At 44.6% G+C, this 15,099-nt stretch overlaps 6 protein-coding genes across 6 annotated transcripts; 3 read left to right on the top strand and 3 right to left on the bottom strand.

The window, feature by feature from the left end:
- Positions 1-911: 911 nt before the first annotated feature.
- Positions 912-4,056, top strand: EAF02_002331 (uncharacterized protein; the record flags this gene model as incomplete). The annotated part of the gene is given in 5 exon segments (XM_038898379.1): positions 912-1,313; positions 1,368-2,632; positions 2,692-2,792; positions 2,812-3,339; positions 3,409-4,056. 5 exon segments carry the CDS (start codon positions 912-914, stop codon positions 3,438-3,440), a joined length of 2,328 nt encoding a protein of 775 aa, XP_038762071.1. The 3' UTR covers positions 3,441-4,056.
- Positions 4,057-4,240: 184 nt separating this feature from the next.
- EAF02_002330 (uncharacterized protein) lies at positions 4,241-6,021 on the bottom strand (the record flags this gene model as incomplete). Its single annotated transcript, XM_038898378.1, has 4 exons — positions 4,241-4,914; positions 4,992-5,226; positions 5,285-5,838; positions 5,904-6,021. The coding sequence occupies 4 exons, from the start codon at positions 6,019-6,021 to the stop codon at positions 4,241-4,243; spliced, it is 1,581 nt and encodes a 526-aa protein (XP_038762070.1).
- A 720-nt stretch (positions 6,022-6,741) lies between these two features.
- Positions 6,742-7,887, top strand: EAF02_002329 (uncharacterized protein; the record flags this gene model as incomplete). Its single annotated transcript, XM_038898377.1, has 2 exons — positions 6,742-6,756; positions 6,814-7,887. The coding sequence occupies 2 exons, from the start codon at positions 6,742-6,744 to the stop codon at positions 7,885-7,887; spliced, it is 1,089 nt and encodes a 362-aa protein (XP_038762069.1).
- Positions 7,888-8,146: 259 nt separating this feature from the next.
- EAF02_002328 (uncharacterized protein) lies at positions 8,147-9,136 on the bottom strand (the record flags this gene model as incomplete). Its single annotated transcript, XM_038898376.1, has 3 exons — positions 8,147-8,385; positions 8,548-8,722; positions 8,843-9,136. The coding sequence occupies 3 exons, from the start codon at positions 9,134-9,136 to the stop codon at positions 8,147-8,149; spliced, it is 708 nt and encodes a 235-aa protein (XP_038762068.1).
- A 2,364-nt stretch (positions 9,137-11,500) lies between these two features.
- Positions 11,501-13,525, bottom strand: EAF02_002327 (uncharacterized protein; the record flags this gene model as incomplete). Its single annotated transcript, XM_038898375.1, has 3 exons — positions 11,501-12,384; positions 12,436-13,190; positions 13,335-13,525. The coding sequence occupies 3 exons, from the start codon at positions 13,523-13,525 to the stop codon at positions 11,501-11,503; spliced, it is 1,830 nt and encodes a 609-aa protein (XP_038762067.1).
- Positions 13,526-14,079: 554 nt separating this feature from the next.
- EAF02_002326 (uncharacterized protein) lies at positions 14,080-14,931 on the top strand (the record flags this gene model as incomplete). The annotated part of the gene is made up of 1 exon (XM_038898374.1): positions 14,080-14,931. The coding sequence occupies one exon, from the start codon at positions 14,080-14,082 to the stop codon at positions 14,929-14,931; it is 852 nt and encodes a 283-aa protein (XP_038762066.1).
- Positions 14,932-15,099: the final 168 nt, after the last annotated feature.

Below are 15,099 nucleotides of genomic sequence, written 5' to 3'. Positions count from 1 at the left end.
TGTAGATCTTCCAAAAAGACACCATCCAGACTCCACAGTGCGTCTAGCTCAAAAATTTACTCGCAGGGGCATAGTCTTTTCGCCTAATTACAAACTGACATCCCAGTCTAGTGTCAATCGCTTCATCATTTCCAATAGACCGAACCTACTCGCTTCTATAGGTATCTACCTCATGTTTTAATTGTCAAAGCTGCGTCGGGAACGCACAGCATCAAAAATAGTTTCGTCTGAATCCTAACCAAGCTTGGGACAGTCACACCCGGGTAGCTCTGAACAACATTTCTTTAGTTTTGGACTCGGCGTTTGATACTCTTTGTAGCATCATGAAAGAGGGGTTCCTATTCAATTTTCTGCCCGCACTGCCCGCCTGGCTTATCCAAGCTTGCAATCGTACGGTAAATTGATCCAATCAAGTATGGCAGTAGCAAGCTGAATGTATGATCTTGTTTGTTACTCGCTCAGGCCTGTTCGAGCTACAGATTTTGACAATTTGCAGTTGCTGAAGCTCCAGATTTGGTAACTTGGTTAGGACTTTTCTCAGCTCCTCTTTGTTCCGAACCAACGGAGGTGCCATGAATGGATGTTATTTGTCCAGTTCCTATCTATTGTTAGCTTCACTAGTGAAGTTTTCGCAGTGCTCAGTGACGCTAATGAATATAGCTTTTTCTTCACAGCATCTCCTTAGTACATATTGCCCTTCACCCCGATCGTCAGTAATACTTTCATCTTGAACTTTTGTTATTCACCTACAGTAAAGCTATCTTTCTTTTGGCTCACTGTTCCAATCTTTCTTAATTCCAACACTCGTTGCATATATTCTTCAACTTTATTAATTATTAACTTATTATTAATCCTAAATCATACTTACATCATTCTCACATTCGACTGCATTTTACTCTTTATCATCCAAGATGAACGCCCTCAAGGGATATCTCGCCCCTGGGAAGAAGGCCGAGCAAGATGCGAAGAAAGCAAAGAAGACTGGAACATCAGCACCAATGCAGTTGGAAATGCATACAACCCCTCCTCTAGGTTCACCAATGGCAGGATCATTTGCCGATCGTTCGAGGCCATCCTCTCTATATCCGGAAGGTGATTTCAGGAATGGCCCTAGGGAGAGTGTTTTGACTGTCAGATCTGATGTAGTTGTCAGTTGGTTACATCAACAACAAATGGAAAAACTATGGGCCGTTGGTGCTCCGGGAGAGGGTGTTATCTTGAAGAAGGCAAAGGGTGATTTCACATGCTGCCCGCCTTCTTTAAGGTCGGAACCATCAGGTATCTTTGACTACATTGTAGCCATGAATGTTAGAGTAAGTGAATGGTGTTTCTTTTCTTCCACAAGCATTTGCTAACTCGATATTTAGGCTGCCATGACTGTCAATACTCGCGTGATAAAAATCTTCCTCGCCCGTCAACATGCTGATTATGTCCCTCTTTCGGATGGTCTCCGTCTTCAAGTTCTTCCTACTGTCGAGTATTTACCTCGATGCCAAAAGCATCACTTCGGTGCTTTTATCCAAGACCAACAAATTCTCATTGTCTGGGATGATGACCCAAAACACTTATTGCAGAGAGCAGAGTACATTGAAAGATCTTTGCTGGAGATGATCTGGGCCGATGATGACGAAGAAACTGACGAGAAGAAGGGTGGAGCAAATGTTTCCACCGCTGAATTGGGAAGCGGATCTGATGTCGAAGATGGTTATGGAGCGCAAGAAAAAAGACCAACACTACTACTCAATCCTCTCATGGTCGGTGCGACTTTGTGTCTTCTAGTCACCGCTCTCGGTCTCGGTTGGAGAAAGCTTGGTCTTGAAGTCGCTGTTGATGGAAGTTACACTCGATTGGCTTTACTCGCCGTCGTTCCTTGTCAAATTTTCGTTTCCCTTTTCTTCATGCAAGTGATTATCGTCAATCTGACCCAGTGTTTTGGACCAATCAACAACTTGAACAGTAACTCGAAATTCTACTCCGGCAAAGCTCCTCGACGTCTCAACCGAAATAATCGAGAGCTTCCTCACGTCACTATTCAAATGCCTGTCTACAAGGAAGGTCTCGTTGGTGTTATTCAACCTACGATCATCTCTCTCAAGGCTGCTATCTCTACCTATGAACTTCAAGGTGGCACTGCCAATATCTTCATCAATGATGATGGTATGCAATTGCTTCCCGAAGACGAAGCTCAAGCCCGTCGTGACTTTTATGATGAGCATACTATTGGATGGGTCGCGCGTCCTGGCCACAAGCCCAACCCTGAAAATGGAGAAAAGGCTTTCCTTCGTCGTGGTAAATTCAAGAAGGCTTCCAACATGAACTACGCTCTTATGGTTTCCAACAAGGTTGAAGAAAGACTTCTCACCATTGCGCGTCATGAGGGTTGGTCTCAGGCTGAGGAATACGTTGCTTATGATCAATGCTTAGCTCGTGTTCTAGAAGAGGAGGAAGGTCGTGCGTGGGCTGGTGGTAATATTCGTGTGGGTGATTATATCTTGCTCATTGATTCCGATACTCGTGTTCCCGCCGATTGTCTCTTGGATGCGGCGAGTGAGATGGAACAATCTCCTGAAGTCGGTATCTTGCAATTCAACTCTGGTGTTATGCAAGTCACTGATAGTTTCTTCGAAAACGGGTATGTCATCGTTGTCTCTATCTTACTCCTCAAAAAAAAAACTAATAATCTTCATCTAGTATTACCTTCTTCACTCAACCTTGTTTTACACCGCTATTCGTTTTGCCGTCGCCATGGGTGACGTATCTCCCTTCGTCGGCCACAACGCCATGCTCAGATGGTCCCGCCGTTCAAACAAGTCTCCTACCACGACGAAGACGGCTACGAGAAATTCTGGTCCGAATCTCACGTCTCAGAAGATTTCGACATGTCGCTCCGTCTCCAAGTCAACGAATACATTATCCGCTATGCCGCCTATACCGGCGATGGCTTCAAAGAAGGTGTCTCCCTCACCGTGTACGACGAGCTTGCACGTTGGGAAAAATACGCTTATGGATGCAATGAACTTCTCTTCAATCCTCTCCGCTTCTGGATCACGCGTGGTCCGTTCACGAAATTGTTCAGAGAATTTTTGAGATCCAATATGAGATTTACATCGAAGATTACGATGATGGCTTACATTGGTACTTACTACGCTATTGGCGCCTCGTGGATCCTGACCCTCGCGAATTATTTCATCATGGGTTGGTATGTGGGCATGTACGATAAATACTATCTCGATTCCTTCCAGGTGTACTTCTCGCTCATCATTGTCTTTTCCCTCTTGGGTAACGTTTCGCTGGCCGTTCTCCGATACCGATTGAACGAACGAGGATTCTTCTCTTCTTGTAAGTTTTCTCCTCCTCCCCTCCTTGCTTCCCCCTCAAACAACCCGCTAACCTCCCCTCCCACCATAGTCTTCGAAACCTCAAATGGCTCCTCCTCATGACCGTCTTCCTCGGTGGCCTCTCCATGCACGTCTCCCAATCCCTGCTCTGCCATTTCTTCGAAATCGACATGACCTGGGGCGCCACAGCCAAAGAAGTCGAAAACGTCACCTTCTTCGAAGAAATCCCGCGTCTGCTCAAGCGCTTCAAATACACCTTCCTCTTCTGCATTCTCATGTCCGCCGGTATGATTGTGTGCGCGCTCGTCGTGCCCTGGAATTGGCGAATCGATACGTTTGTCGCCATTTTCCCCCTGTGCACGGTGGTCGTGAGTCATTTTTTGATGCCCATTGCGTTGAATCCCGCGTTGATGATGTTTACGTGGTGAGTGGGGGATGGGAATGGGCGTTGGGGAAATAGATGGTCTGATTAATGTGGGGGTGGGGAGAGAAATGTATTTAGAGAGGAGGAAAATATCTGGTTGGATGGATCATCGGTATATATATATGTCTAGGTTAATATGGGAATGGCGTTGCTTTGTAATTTGAAGCTTTTATATACGGGAATAGTGGAACGAGGTGTTTGGCTTCATATAGAATATTATCACTGCGAGATGGAGATACAGGAAGGTGGATTTAGATAGGCTACCTAGGAAAAGATGTTTAACTTTACCATTCTTTACTCCAATTTCATTACTTCTATAATTTATATGTTTCTTTATAATTTTGTCCCATGTGGTAAATTCGCAAGTGTCGAAATTTCAATATACCATTCTACACAATCCCACTATCTACATCTACATCTACATCTACATCTCAATGGCAATCTACATACATCTAATTCCCACCTACCTACTCTCTTCTCAATAAAGGTTCCCTCTCCCCTCCCTCCTCACTCCCCTTCCCCTTCCCCTTCTCAACCCCGGCATTCTCCTAAACTTCCCCCCATCCACCTTCCCCACAACCCAACTCTCATCCCTCTCCGCACACTCAAAAAACTCCATATTCTCCTCGAAACTCCTCCCTCCACTCTCCAACGAATACCTCCACGTCCACCACCCGGCAAACATATTCGTTCCGGCAAACACTAGAAACAGCCAATATTTCAAATTATTAAATCCAATCGGCGTCAACAATGTCACCGCAAAATTTGCCAGTCCCCAGACAATAACCGAGATGGCGGATCCCTGGGCACGAGCTGAGGAAGGATAGATTTCGGTCGGGATCAACCAGACGGTTGCGAGCCAGCCGATTCCGAAGATGGCTGTTGCGGCGAAGAGAGTTCCGGAGCCGAGGATTTCGGGCACGAGGAAGGGGATACTTGGGAAGGTGGCGAGAGCTCCGAAGAGAGTTAGTAGGAGGAAAGAGAGGGAGAGGCCGATGCTGCCGTAAATCATGAGAGTGCGACGACCATAGACGTCGATGGAGAGCCAGGCAAATGTCATCATAAGGAAATAGAATATGTAGTTCCCGAGGGTGAGATATTCGGATTTACGGGTGGTAAAACCGAGGAGAGCAAAGATTTGAGGGCCGTAGACTAGAGTTTGAGTTAATAGGTGCGTAATGAGGAGGAATTTGAGCTTTGTGACAGAATTGGGTATGGAGAATGCTTACCGGATACAGCGCCATAGCCAGTGAGAGCTTGATTTATTTGACCCATTATCGTTATCATGGTTGGATGAAACTGGGCATGTCCTGGAGTAAACATATCTTTATATTGTACTTTCGAACCGTCTTCTTGAGCAGTAGATTCTTTGAGAGTTTCGAATTTCGATTTGGCTGCTTCTTTGCCATAGACTTTCTCAAGAGCTTTCTTAGCATCATCTTCTCGGTTTACGCTCATGAACCACTATAAACAATTAGCATTTTCTGTGAGATGTTTAGAGTTCAAGAGATTCTCAACATACCCTTGGAGTTTCCGGGAGTTGAGAAATGAACGACATCAACAGAATTGGGAAAATCTGCATAACAATAATCGGAGTTCTCCAAGCCCATTGACTATCTTTCCCCAAACCGATAGTAAATCCCAAGTTGATCGAATACGCCATCAACAAACCAAAGATATTCATCTGAAATTCTTGAGCTAATGCTCTACCTCTCGCTCCATCCGATGAAAGTTCACTACTATAAACCGGAATCGTCGAGTCTATCCCTCCGACCCCTAATCCCATAATAACTCTCCCAGCGATCATATATCCCAATGATGCACCTTTCCAAGGTGAAGATCCATGCAATGAAAAGCCGGAAATAAACATGAGTAAGTTCCCCAACGATGTTGTTGCCAAACAAGCAAATATAGATGGTTTTCTTCCTTCTTTATCGGCGAGCCAGGAGGCGAGAACAGCTCCAATTGCACATCCTAGGTAATAGACTGAGACGATTATACCTACTACAGGAGATTCTTCGCCAATTTGCATGGTTTTTAGATAGCTGCTGTTGGTGTTTATCAGGGACATCATTCCTGATTTGTGTTAGATATGATGGCGAGAGGAGCCTAAGTTGTACTTCAAGAGGAATGATACATACCTTGATCATAACCATAGAGAGCAATTGCTGTACTGGAAAACATGACGATCTCATGTTTCTTGCTTAGGAGAGGAAAGATGGAAGAACTACCTCCTAGTTTTGAAGGAGGATTCGGCATTTTGAAGATTGTGAGTGAGATGAGGTAGACGGAAATGTATAGATAATTGAGACCTCAAGACTGAGAGAAGATAGACAGCGCGAGAAGCACTTTGGATCTAGCTTCCTGAAACGAGAAGATTGAATGAGAGATTGAGAGAATGAAGATAGTAATTCTACCTCTCCATGAAGAAAGAAAACGAAAAGACAAAAAAACAGAGGGAAAGGATTTCCTTAAGCTTCAATTCAATAGCTACCTACCTCTCTGGGCTAGAATCACGGGTTGCAAACAATATTTGGATTTGTATTGGGAATTTGTTGGTCATGATTGGGATTTTAGCTGAAAGTAGGTACCTACCTATGTATGATGACATCAATATTTTGCGGCGGGAAATGTTCCGCATACGTATCGTATACTAGGTTAAGTAGGTTATCGATCGTGAGAACAATTTATTTATTTTATAATCAAACACTTCCATCTTCAAAATGAGTGTGTACGAAGTATACGATTGGAAGGAGTATGGGATTCATCAATCGACATATCTATGGTTGTTGAAATGGGAGAAGATATCAAATGATTGACACACATCATCCATGGGGAATTCATCAATCCCATTCGAACAATAAGTTGATCTCCAGCTTTATGCAGATACATTCTGCCTTGTCCACGTCACATCTCCACCGCCTTTGAAGCCACGAGGAAGGATACATAGGTACAATGTATGGATGAAGAAGAAGAAAGATGCCTCCACCAGTTGTATGTTCGATTAATATATCCTCATACTTGGACACATAACCCTAACATACTAAGCAGACACCATCCCCCCATCGATTCGTGATCAAAAGACAAGCCGGCCCTTCAGCTCCCCATCCACCCCCACGATCGCAACTCGCACAAGAATCAACTCCCCGCCCATCAAACACGCAACAATTCAATACCACTCCTCGTTTTACATTTTCCTCCACTCCAAAACCCAATGCTACGCAAAGTACAAAAATCCCATCATCCACACCCGCGGGACGATACTTACCCCCCGCTCGACAAAGTACAAAAGCAAAAGAGAATATCGATGACCCTTCAGATGATTACCCCGCGCATCTTCCCCTTCACGATTCTATAGATACAAACGATGATTTCGATATCGCTATTGGGTATTCTACCGAAGACGAAGACGAAGATGCAGACACAAAAGACTATGAAATAAATCCCCGATCATCCAAACGGCGACGAATTTCTGTTTCCCCAGATATCACCCTGGAAGAAAATGAAGATTTATTATCTTCTTCTCTACCTGTAATTTCTTCGCCGATTTCTCATCGACCTACTCAAATCTCATCCACAGGCAGCAAACCTAAATTTCTTCTCTCAACTCCTGTACCATTTACACCTCAATGCATTGCCCCGACGACTTTTCTCAAACCGCCTCGGTTTCGTCCGCCTGATCCTGCGGAGTCGCAGGGAAGTGGAGATCCTTTGCCTGAACAGTTTTCTCCGCATCGAAAAGGGAGACAATATTTAGCTGGGGGGTTGGCGGCGGAAGTTAGGGATTGGTTGATTAATATTGATTCTGGGATTGGCAGTGTACAGAAAGGGAAAGAGAGAAATGGAGAGTGGGTGACGAGGATAAAGATTGAAGAAGTGAGGAGGGATGGAAGGGAAATGTGTTTAGTAAGAGGTAGACAGGTGCGAGATGTGGATGGAGAGGAGGTTGTGGATAGTTTGGGGGAAGTTAGGGTTATGTTGGCTGGTGAGGGAACGGGGATGGGTTTGCAGAGGGGAATGGATGTGGATGTTGGGAGGATAGTGGGTATCAAGAGCCCGGTTTGGGAGATTGTGGTCGATGGGGTTAAATGGGGTGTTGGGGTGGAGTGGAAGGTGTTAGGATGATGAAATGATACGATATGAGATGACATGACATGATATCCTGGCCGAAGAAAGTGTATGATCAAACATAAATGTCTATGTATTAATTATTCGCCTACTATTTGGAGACGTCTCGCCTAGCTATCCAAATAGTCGCATATAAAATAGCAGAAATCTAGCAACAAAACAAAAGAACCCAAACCCCAAATCTATTAAATCTACGATCAAAAAGCCCCGAACACTTTCCCCTCAATTCTCTATTTCCCCCCTCTCGGTGGCCGTCTCATAATAACATGTCTCGTGCTCCCCATTCCCTTACCCCCTTCATACCTATCCAACTGGATATCCATACAATGCACAATCCACAAATCCATGTTTTGCGATAGAGACCAATACCCCAGGGACTAGCACCCAGTAATACTTGGAGGGATTTCTCATCCGCGAGTTTGAGTCCTTGTTCGAGGAGGAGCGTACCGATTCCACGGCGTTGGTGAGAGGGGTGGATGACGAGGATGTTGAGTTCTGGGGGAGAGGTTTAGTAGATTTTAGGGGTGAGGGTTGAAGGAGAAGGAGAAAGGGGGGGGAGGAGGAAAGAGAAGTTGAGGGTTTAGTGAGCTAAGGGAGTGATGAAGAAATAGAAAGGAAAGAAGAGGATATAAACGAGAAAGAAAGAACAAAACATACTCAACCACTTTTCTCCCCCACAAGCCCTTAACATATACTCAGCTCCCCTCACAAAAACATCCTCACACAATTGAACATTACTCCCCTTCCCCCAGATCTCCTCCAGCTCCTCTTTCGTCTTGATCCTCATCTTCTCCTCCTCTTCCAATCCCGTCAAGGAACCCACATCACCCTTCTTCTCTCATTCGCCCCTTCCTTCCCTTTCCCCATCTCCTCCCCACCCCCCCAAACTCCACCCCGCAATACCCACAATCTCCTCCATCCCCGCCACTCTCCCGTCCCAAAACAGCCTTACAATACCATCCCCCTCTTCCTCTCCCCCTCTCTCCGCTTTATCGAGAAACTTCTCAAATTGTCTCTCGCGCATCTTCAGGGCCTCGGAACTTCCTCTCTCTCTCCCAAATGCCAAGTCGCTGAATTCATCTTCTTCGAAGGCGAGATGTTCGAGGAGGGCGATGCGCGGGAGATCGGCTTTAGTGACGGGGAGACGCGTGATTTGGTTGTTGGTCTTATCATTGTGGTTGGGTTTTGAAGAAGGGAGTGAGTGGGAATTTGCTATATTTGTAGGATGAGGGTGTGTGATGGCCATTGTATATTAGGTAGGTGATTATAAAATGCGTTGGGAAGATGCTGAGGGTAAAGTGTGTATGAAAGGAAGTGCGAAGTGTGATAATCGATCAATAACCAGATAGGTAGTAGATGAAGATATAACACATATAACATTTACCACTCTGTACTAGCACTGTACGAATGAAGCAGATAGAGTAGAAGCAAAGCAAAGAAGAGCAGAGCAAAGTAAAAACCAAATATATCCAAAACAAGCAAACAGAGAGCAAGAATAAGAATATATAAAACCAGTCCCATCCAATCTGTCTATCGGTCTGTCTATCAAAACCACAACCCCATCCCATCCCATCCCATCCTATCCCATCCCATCCCAAACAAACATCTCCCTACCTACCTATCCCATCTACGTACCTCCTCCGCACCTAACCGAACCTTCCAAGTTCCTTTCCATCCATCCATCCATCCGTCTATCTGGAAATACAATAACCCACCACACCATTCTGCATTATATGCATGATCTCATACCCATCCACACCCACCACACACCACACACGCACCCTATCCACTCACCGGGGTCCCACGCCGTCCCACGCACTCACATGCAGGAACACCCGATCCAATCCAAAAATATCCAGCCCCATGTATCCTAGCATTCATATGCGTATCCGTGTGTGCACATCCCCAACTATCGGTGAAGCATTCATTCATTCATTCATTCACCACTCGCCTTCACCATATACAGTATATCACTCATGATCATCTGCCTAGTCCCGCTTCTCATCAAACCCATCAAACCCATCAAAGTTAAACTCTGTTTCATTGATATACTAGGTTTGATTCATGCAGGTGGACATCTATCTGCACACTGCTTGCAATTATGTATATTGCAACGGCTCGGGAGGCGGGTTCGGCTTCCGGGGTTGTGTGTACTTCGTACATGTTTACTTACATGTTATGTTTACTTGCTCACACATTTACATACATACATATCTACCTAATATCTGTAGCTAACCGAACGAACTGTGCGATGGTCTATCTATCTGTCGGTCTGAGAGTCTTACCATTGAGTCAGTCACCGAGTACCTACATCGTACATCGTACGAATATTACACACCATACATTTCATTATCCCGACTCCTAATTCCTAATTCCTAATTCCCAATTTCCAATTCCCACATCTATTCCCTCAATACTCAAAACTCAATACTCATCCCCCTCCCCCTCCCCAACCCCATCTAACAACACAAAATACAACCCAGAAATCTCCAACAACACCTCAATAAACTTCCATTTACATATTCCATAACCTTCCTCACCATTCTACCTAGATGTCATTCATTCATTCATTCATTCATTATCCCGACCACCAAGCCCCCCAAATTCTCAAGCTTCGAAACCTTCTCGCCGGGACGGATTAGGAAGGTATGTATATGTGATGCTCATTTGCACAGAACACGACACCACACTCGACATGGTGCAATACAACACACTTGACATGACATGAGACCAGTGAACCTCAACTCCCGGTGAACTTTTATCTTGTTCCTTTGTAATCATGATTTCTGGTTGGTCAGAAAGCGAGGTAGGGAGGAGGAGGGAACGAGGAGCGAGATCCGGAATTCTAGGTAAGCATAGAACTTTCGAAGTTCTAAACATTTTATCTCTTATTTCTTGTTTCATTCCAGATACAGGAGTAGTATATTTGTTAACATGTAAACCCGCCGAATCGTGTCTATTGTCATGCACATCAATTGATAATTCTCACATCTACATCTACATGTTCAACTGAGTTCAGAAAAGCATTTATCATTTCATTACCCCTTGAATTCATCTACTCGCTACGTCTACTCGCTAGGCCTACGCGTTATGCTGATCAGATGTAGAAGCACTAGTCTGTTGTATATCTCCAGTTGTTTTCTAATTTTCATCCCCTTCATCATTCTTAGTCTAATCGTCGCTATTCCCGACGAGCAGAATGCCCCTTCATTCACTTTCGCTACTAATTCCCATCAATCCGTGCATTTCTCCACCCGCTGTACCTCTTCGTCTTCATATTCTTCTCCCCGCCTCCAACCGACATTCATTCATCATCAACTGCATCCCGTTAAAATCGAAAATAACCAATCGAGGAGGCAGCCCACGCTTGCTGTTGAAGAAAATCCCACATATAATAACTCTCAAGCTTTTAATCTCTGCATATCCCTTCCATAGGAACCCGCCTGCACCCATTCATACCATGACATATTTCTCTTCCGAGATCCTGATCTTTCCCCAATATGTAAATACAATTATATTCCTACTAGCAGCAACTCTTTGTTGAAGAGTGCGTGTGCATGGCTCATCACCTCCCACCCTGCTCCATCCCATTTACCGAACAACGATTCCCCTACAACTCCAAATCATCACTAATCCCAATATCAATACTAGCAATAATATCATCATCCATAAGGGGTCTCCTGAAACCTGGAACTCCACCCTTCGAAGTCGTCTGCAGCCTACTAAAATTTGGTACCGGCAATGCATCCTTCTTAGCCGCCAATTTGGGAGTATTGTTGGTCGAAGTTCCACTGACTGGAGTAGCTGTCGCACTGTCTTTTCCACCAGTATGATCATGTTTAAAAGTAGCTCTAGTCTTGACACGACGTGAGTGATCTTCATCAACAATTTCTCCACGAGCAATTGCTGCTTCAGCTAGTCGAGCTGCACGACGTTCGTTAATTTGTGCTTGGCGTACTTCTTCAATATTCTTACGACGGTTGGTTCGGTTGAGTTCGGCAAGTCGATCTTGTTGGGAGTGAACGGTCTTCTTCTTTGGCGTGGGCTTAAGTGTAGTGCCATAAGCTAATTTGGCACTTTCAAGTGCCTCAAGTTCTGAGCGATATTTTTCTTCAAGTTCTGTATTTCCAAGGCTCTTCTGCTCCTTGATAGCGTTGTTAAGACGCGCACGTTCTGCTGTGTTCCATTTTTCCGTCAAAACACTCGACTTCTTTAACTTTGTTTGCAACTCCTCTTCAGTCCAAGGTCGGTTAACGAGAGCATTGATTTCTGCACACTTTTGCATCAACTTTGGCTTTGTTGGTACAGGTATGCCATCTGCGATACAATTTTGCTTATATCTTTGCCATTCTGCCTCTGTAAATCGAGAATCTGAACAAGCAATGAATGGCCATGATCTTTCAGATTTGCCGTGTGCAGCGATCACATATTGTGTTGTTGAGAATTGCTTCCCATTAGCAGACATCATAGCATATGGTCTATCTTCTTTGAAGCCTAAAATCAAGTTAGCTTGGGTTAATACAAGAATAATTTCAACGCATTAACCTTTAACAAGACCCATGCGGTAAAGATTCTGATTTGTCTCCTTATCAACACCAATATTCACCCGAACAAAGCACCCAGTGATAGCATCATCGAAGCCAGGATAGAAGCAGACCATGGCAAATCTACTTCTACCAACTCGGACTCGTTCAAGATCGTATAAAACTGCTGGCTCTGCATCACGGTAATCTGGAGATGCAGACCTCTTCTTCGATTTTGATGCTGTCCACTCAACCTCACTATCTTCATCAGATCCATCGTCTGAATAATCATCGCGATTATCTCTGCGACTATCACCTCCACGGCGCTCCTTGTCTTCTTCACGGCGACGTTGGCGATCATTCTTCTCAGCTCTTGCGCGCTTGAGACTGTCGATTCCAGTACTAGCTTCTCCAACTTTTCCACCACCCAGTTTAGTACGTTGGCGAGATGTCTTGCGCTGATTGTCGTCCAAATCTGCAGTACCCGCCTTGCGCTTTTTCTCTGCCTTCTTGTCCGCGGCATCACGACCATTCAAAAGTTGACGAAGTACTCTATTTTGTCGATCCCTCTCAATTTCTTGTGCACGATCAGCCAAGACCTGTTCACGTTCGATTTCAGGCATAGACATGATAGTTGCTTTATCGGAAGCGTTCATGAATCGACCTTCGAGAGGATAACGATCAGCATCATCGCGGAAACCTGGGCCATCAGAGTCGGAATCAGATTCATCCATTGGGGCTGATCGTTCTGAACGAACGGATTCGTCACCAGAAGAACTGTTGTTAATCATATTAGTATAATATCCATAATGGCTGTATATGGCTGCTGTAAGAACATCTCGCGATATCAATTTTTGCGAATTTGCGACAGGATGGAATATAACATCATCAGATAGATAGCCACGGTAAAAGAACACTTACGCTTCACCTTCTTCTTCAGAATCATCATTTCGTCTACCTCCCTTCTTTCCTCCCTTCTTAGCTGAACTCTTTATATTTCCATTGCGATCGGGTGATGAAGAACTATGCCTTCCGTCATTTGAAGCGACCTGCTCATCTCCCGAAGAATCATCTCCAGCGAGAGCGAGAAGTTCATCATCAATATCCGCCATTGTGAAATCTCAAATATAGCAAGTTTCGGTATATGTCGAGATTGCGATTGTAGATCAAAGACCCAGGGATAGTATATCGTAGGAGTAAAAGGGTGGTTGTAATGAGCTACGACCGAAAGTGCGTAATTTATAGTTTATCCAAATGTCGTGAAGTAAAAGGTTATTAGTTGTTGAATTGTAAGTAGTAGATGTATGCGAGAGACTGATAGAAAGAGAAAATCTACAGTTTCTTCCGAAATATGTTTGAATAACTGAAGCGTATGTTTGAAATAAAGTGAATTGATGAAGTTATATCTTTTGAGAACTTGAGTAGAACAATTCAGCCGGCTCTCCTTGGTAGGACATTAGCGTGTGTTTAGCGCGAATTGTTTAGTCATCATTACGATAACGTGATGATAAGGCATATCATCGCACTAGTGAATCACCGAAGCTCCGGTGTTCTAGGCGTCATGGAAATGAGGGATGGAAATATTCCTGAGGTCATTTTATATATTTTATCATTTCCATTGCTGTATTAGACTAATAGACGACTTATACATATCCCAACCACCAAAATGAATACTTCTAGACTTTCCAATCGTTCTGCTCGATTACTTTTCGCAACTCAATCACCTCTCTACGATTTCCTAGCACCAAGTTTCATCAATTTCCCCAGATCATCCCGCAGTATTCGCCAGCTCTCCACAACTCCTCCATCCTCCTCTTCAACCGCTTCTGCCAGCATCTCCTCACCCAATGCTCAAAATGCGCATGAACACCACACTACGAACCCATCTCACCCCGCTCCTCGATCCGGCGCAGAGGCCCTTCTCGATGCCTCCCCCTCAAATAAGCCCTTGACCCAATCCCAGAAAGATTTCCTCACCAGCGCCCTGCGCGTCAACCAAGCCGGCGAGCTCGCCGCAACGCTGATCTACACTGCGCAAACCCCTCCAATTACAAATGCACACCCTCATCTGCGTCCCCTCATGGCGCACATGTATGATCAAGAAGCCGGACACTTTGCCACTTTCAATCATCTGCTCGCTAAACATCGCATACGTCCAACCGCATTAACACCCGTCTGGTCACTAGCTGCATCAGCTTTAGGATGGGGAACCGGACTGATGGGACGAGAAGCAGCCATGGCATGTACAGAGGCTGTGGAGACAGAGATTGGGACGCATTATAATGAGCAAGTGCAGGTTTTATTGGAGATGAAGGCACAGATGGAGGCGAAAGGTGAGGAATTGGGAGAGGAATTGACGGAATTGTTGGAGACTATCAGGAGGATTCGAGATGAGGAATTAGAACATTTAGACCATGCCGTTGAACATGATGCGAAGAAAGCTGTGCCTCACGAACTGTTGACTGGCGTTATTAGAGCGGGGTGTAGAGGGGCAATTTGGGTTAGCGAGAGGGTATGATGCGATGTTCAATAAATGTATAAATATTGGGTACACACTGTTATACAGAGTGACAGGGTTTATATTTGATAGAGAGATTTATTTATACGATTAATCTAAATGTAGTACCATACAACCTTTTTCGACAAGATAGACCACTGAAATAAAATGAACTCCAATCTCCATTGC

This window comes from Botrytis sinoallii (genome assembly GCF_014898435.1).
Source record: "Botrytis sinoallii strain Bc 23 chromosome Unknown BSIN_003, whole genome shotgun sequence".
NCBI lineage: Eukaryota > Fungi > Ascomycota > Leotiomycetes > Helotiales > Sclerotiniaceae > Botrytis > Botrytis sinoallii.
Note: the sequence above shows the minus strand (reverse complement) of the source record. Positions and strands in the feature narration are given on the sequence as shown.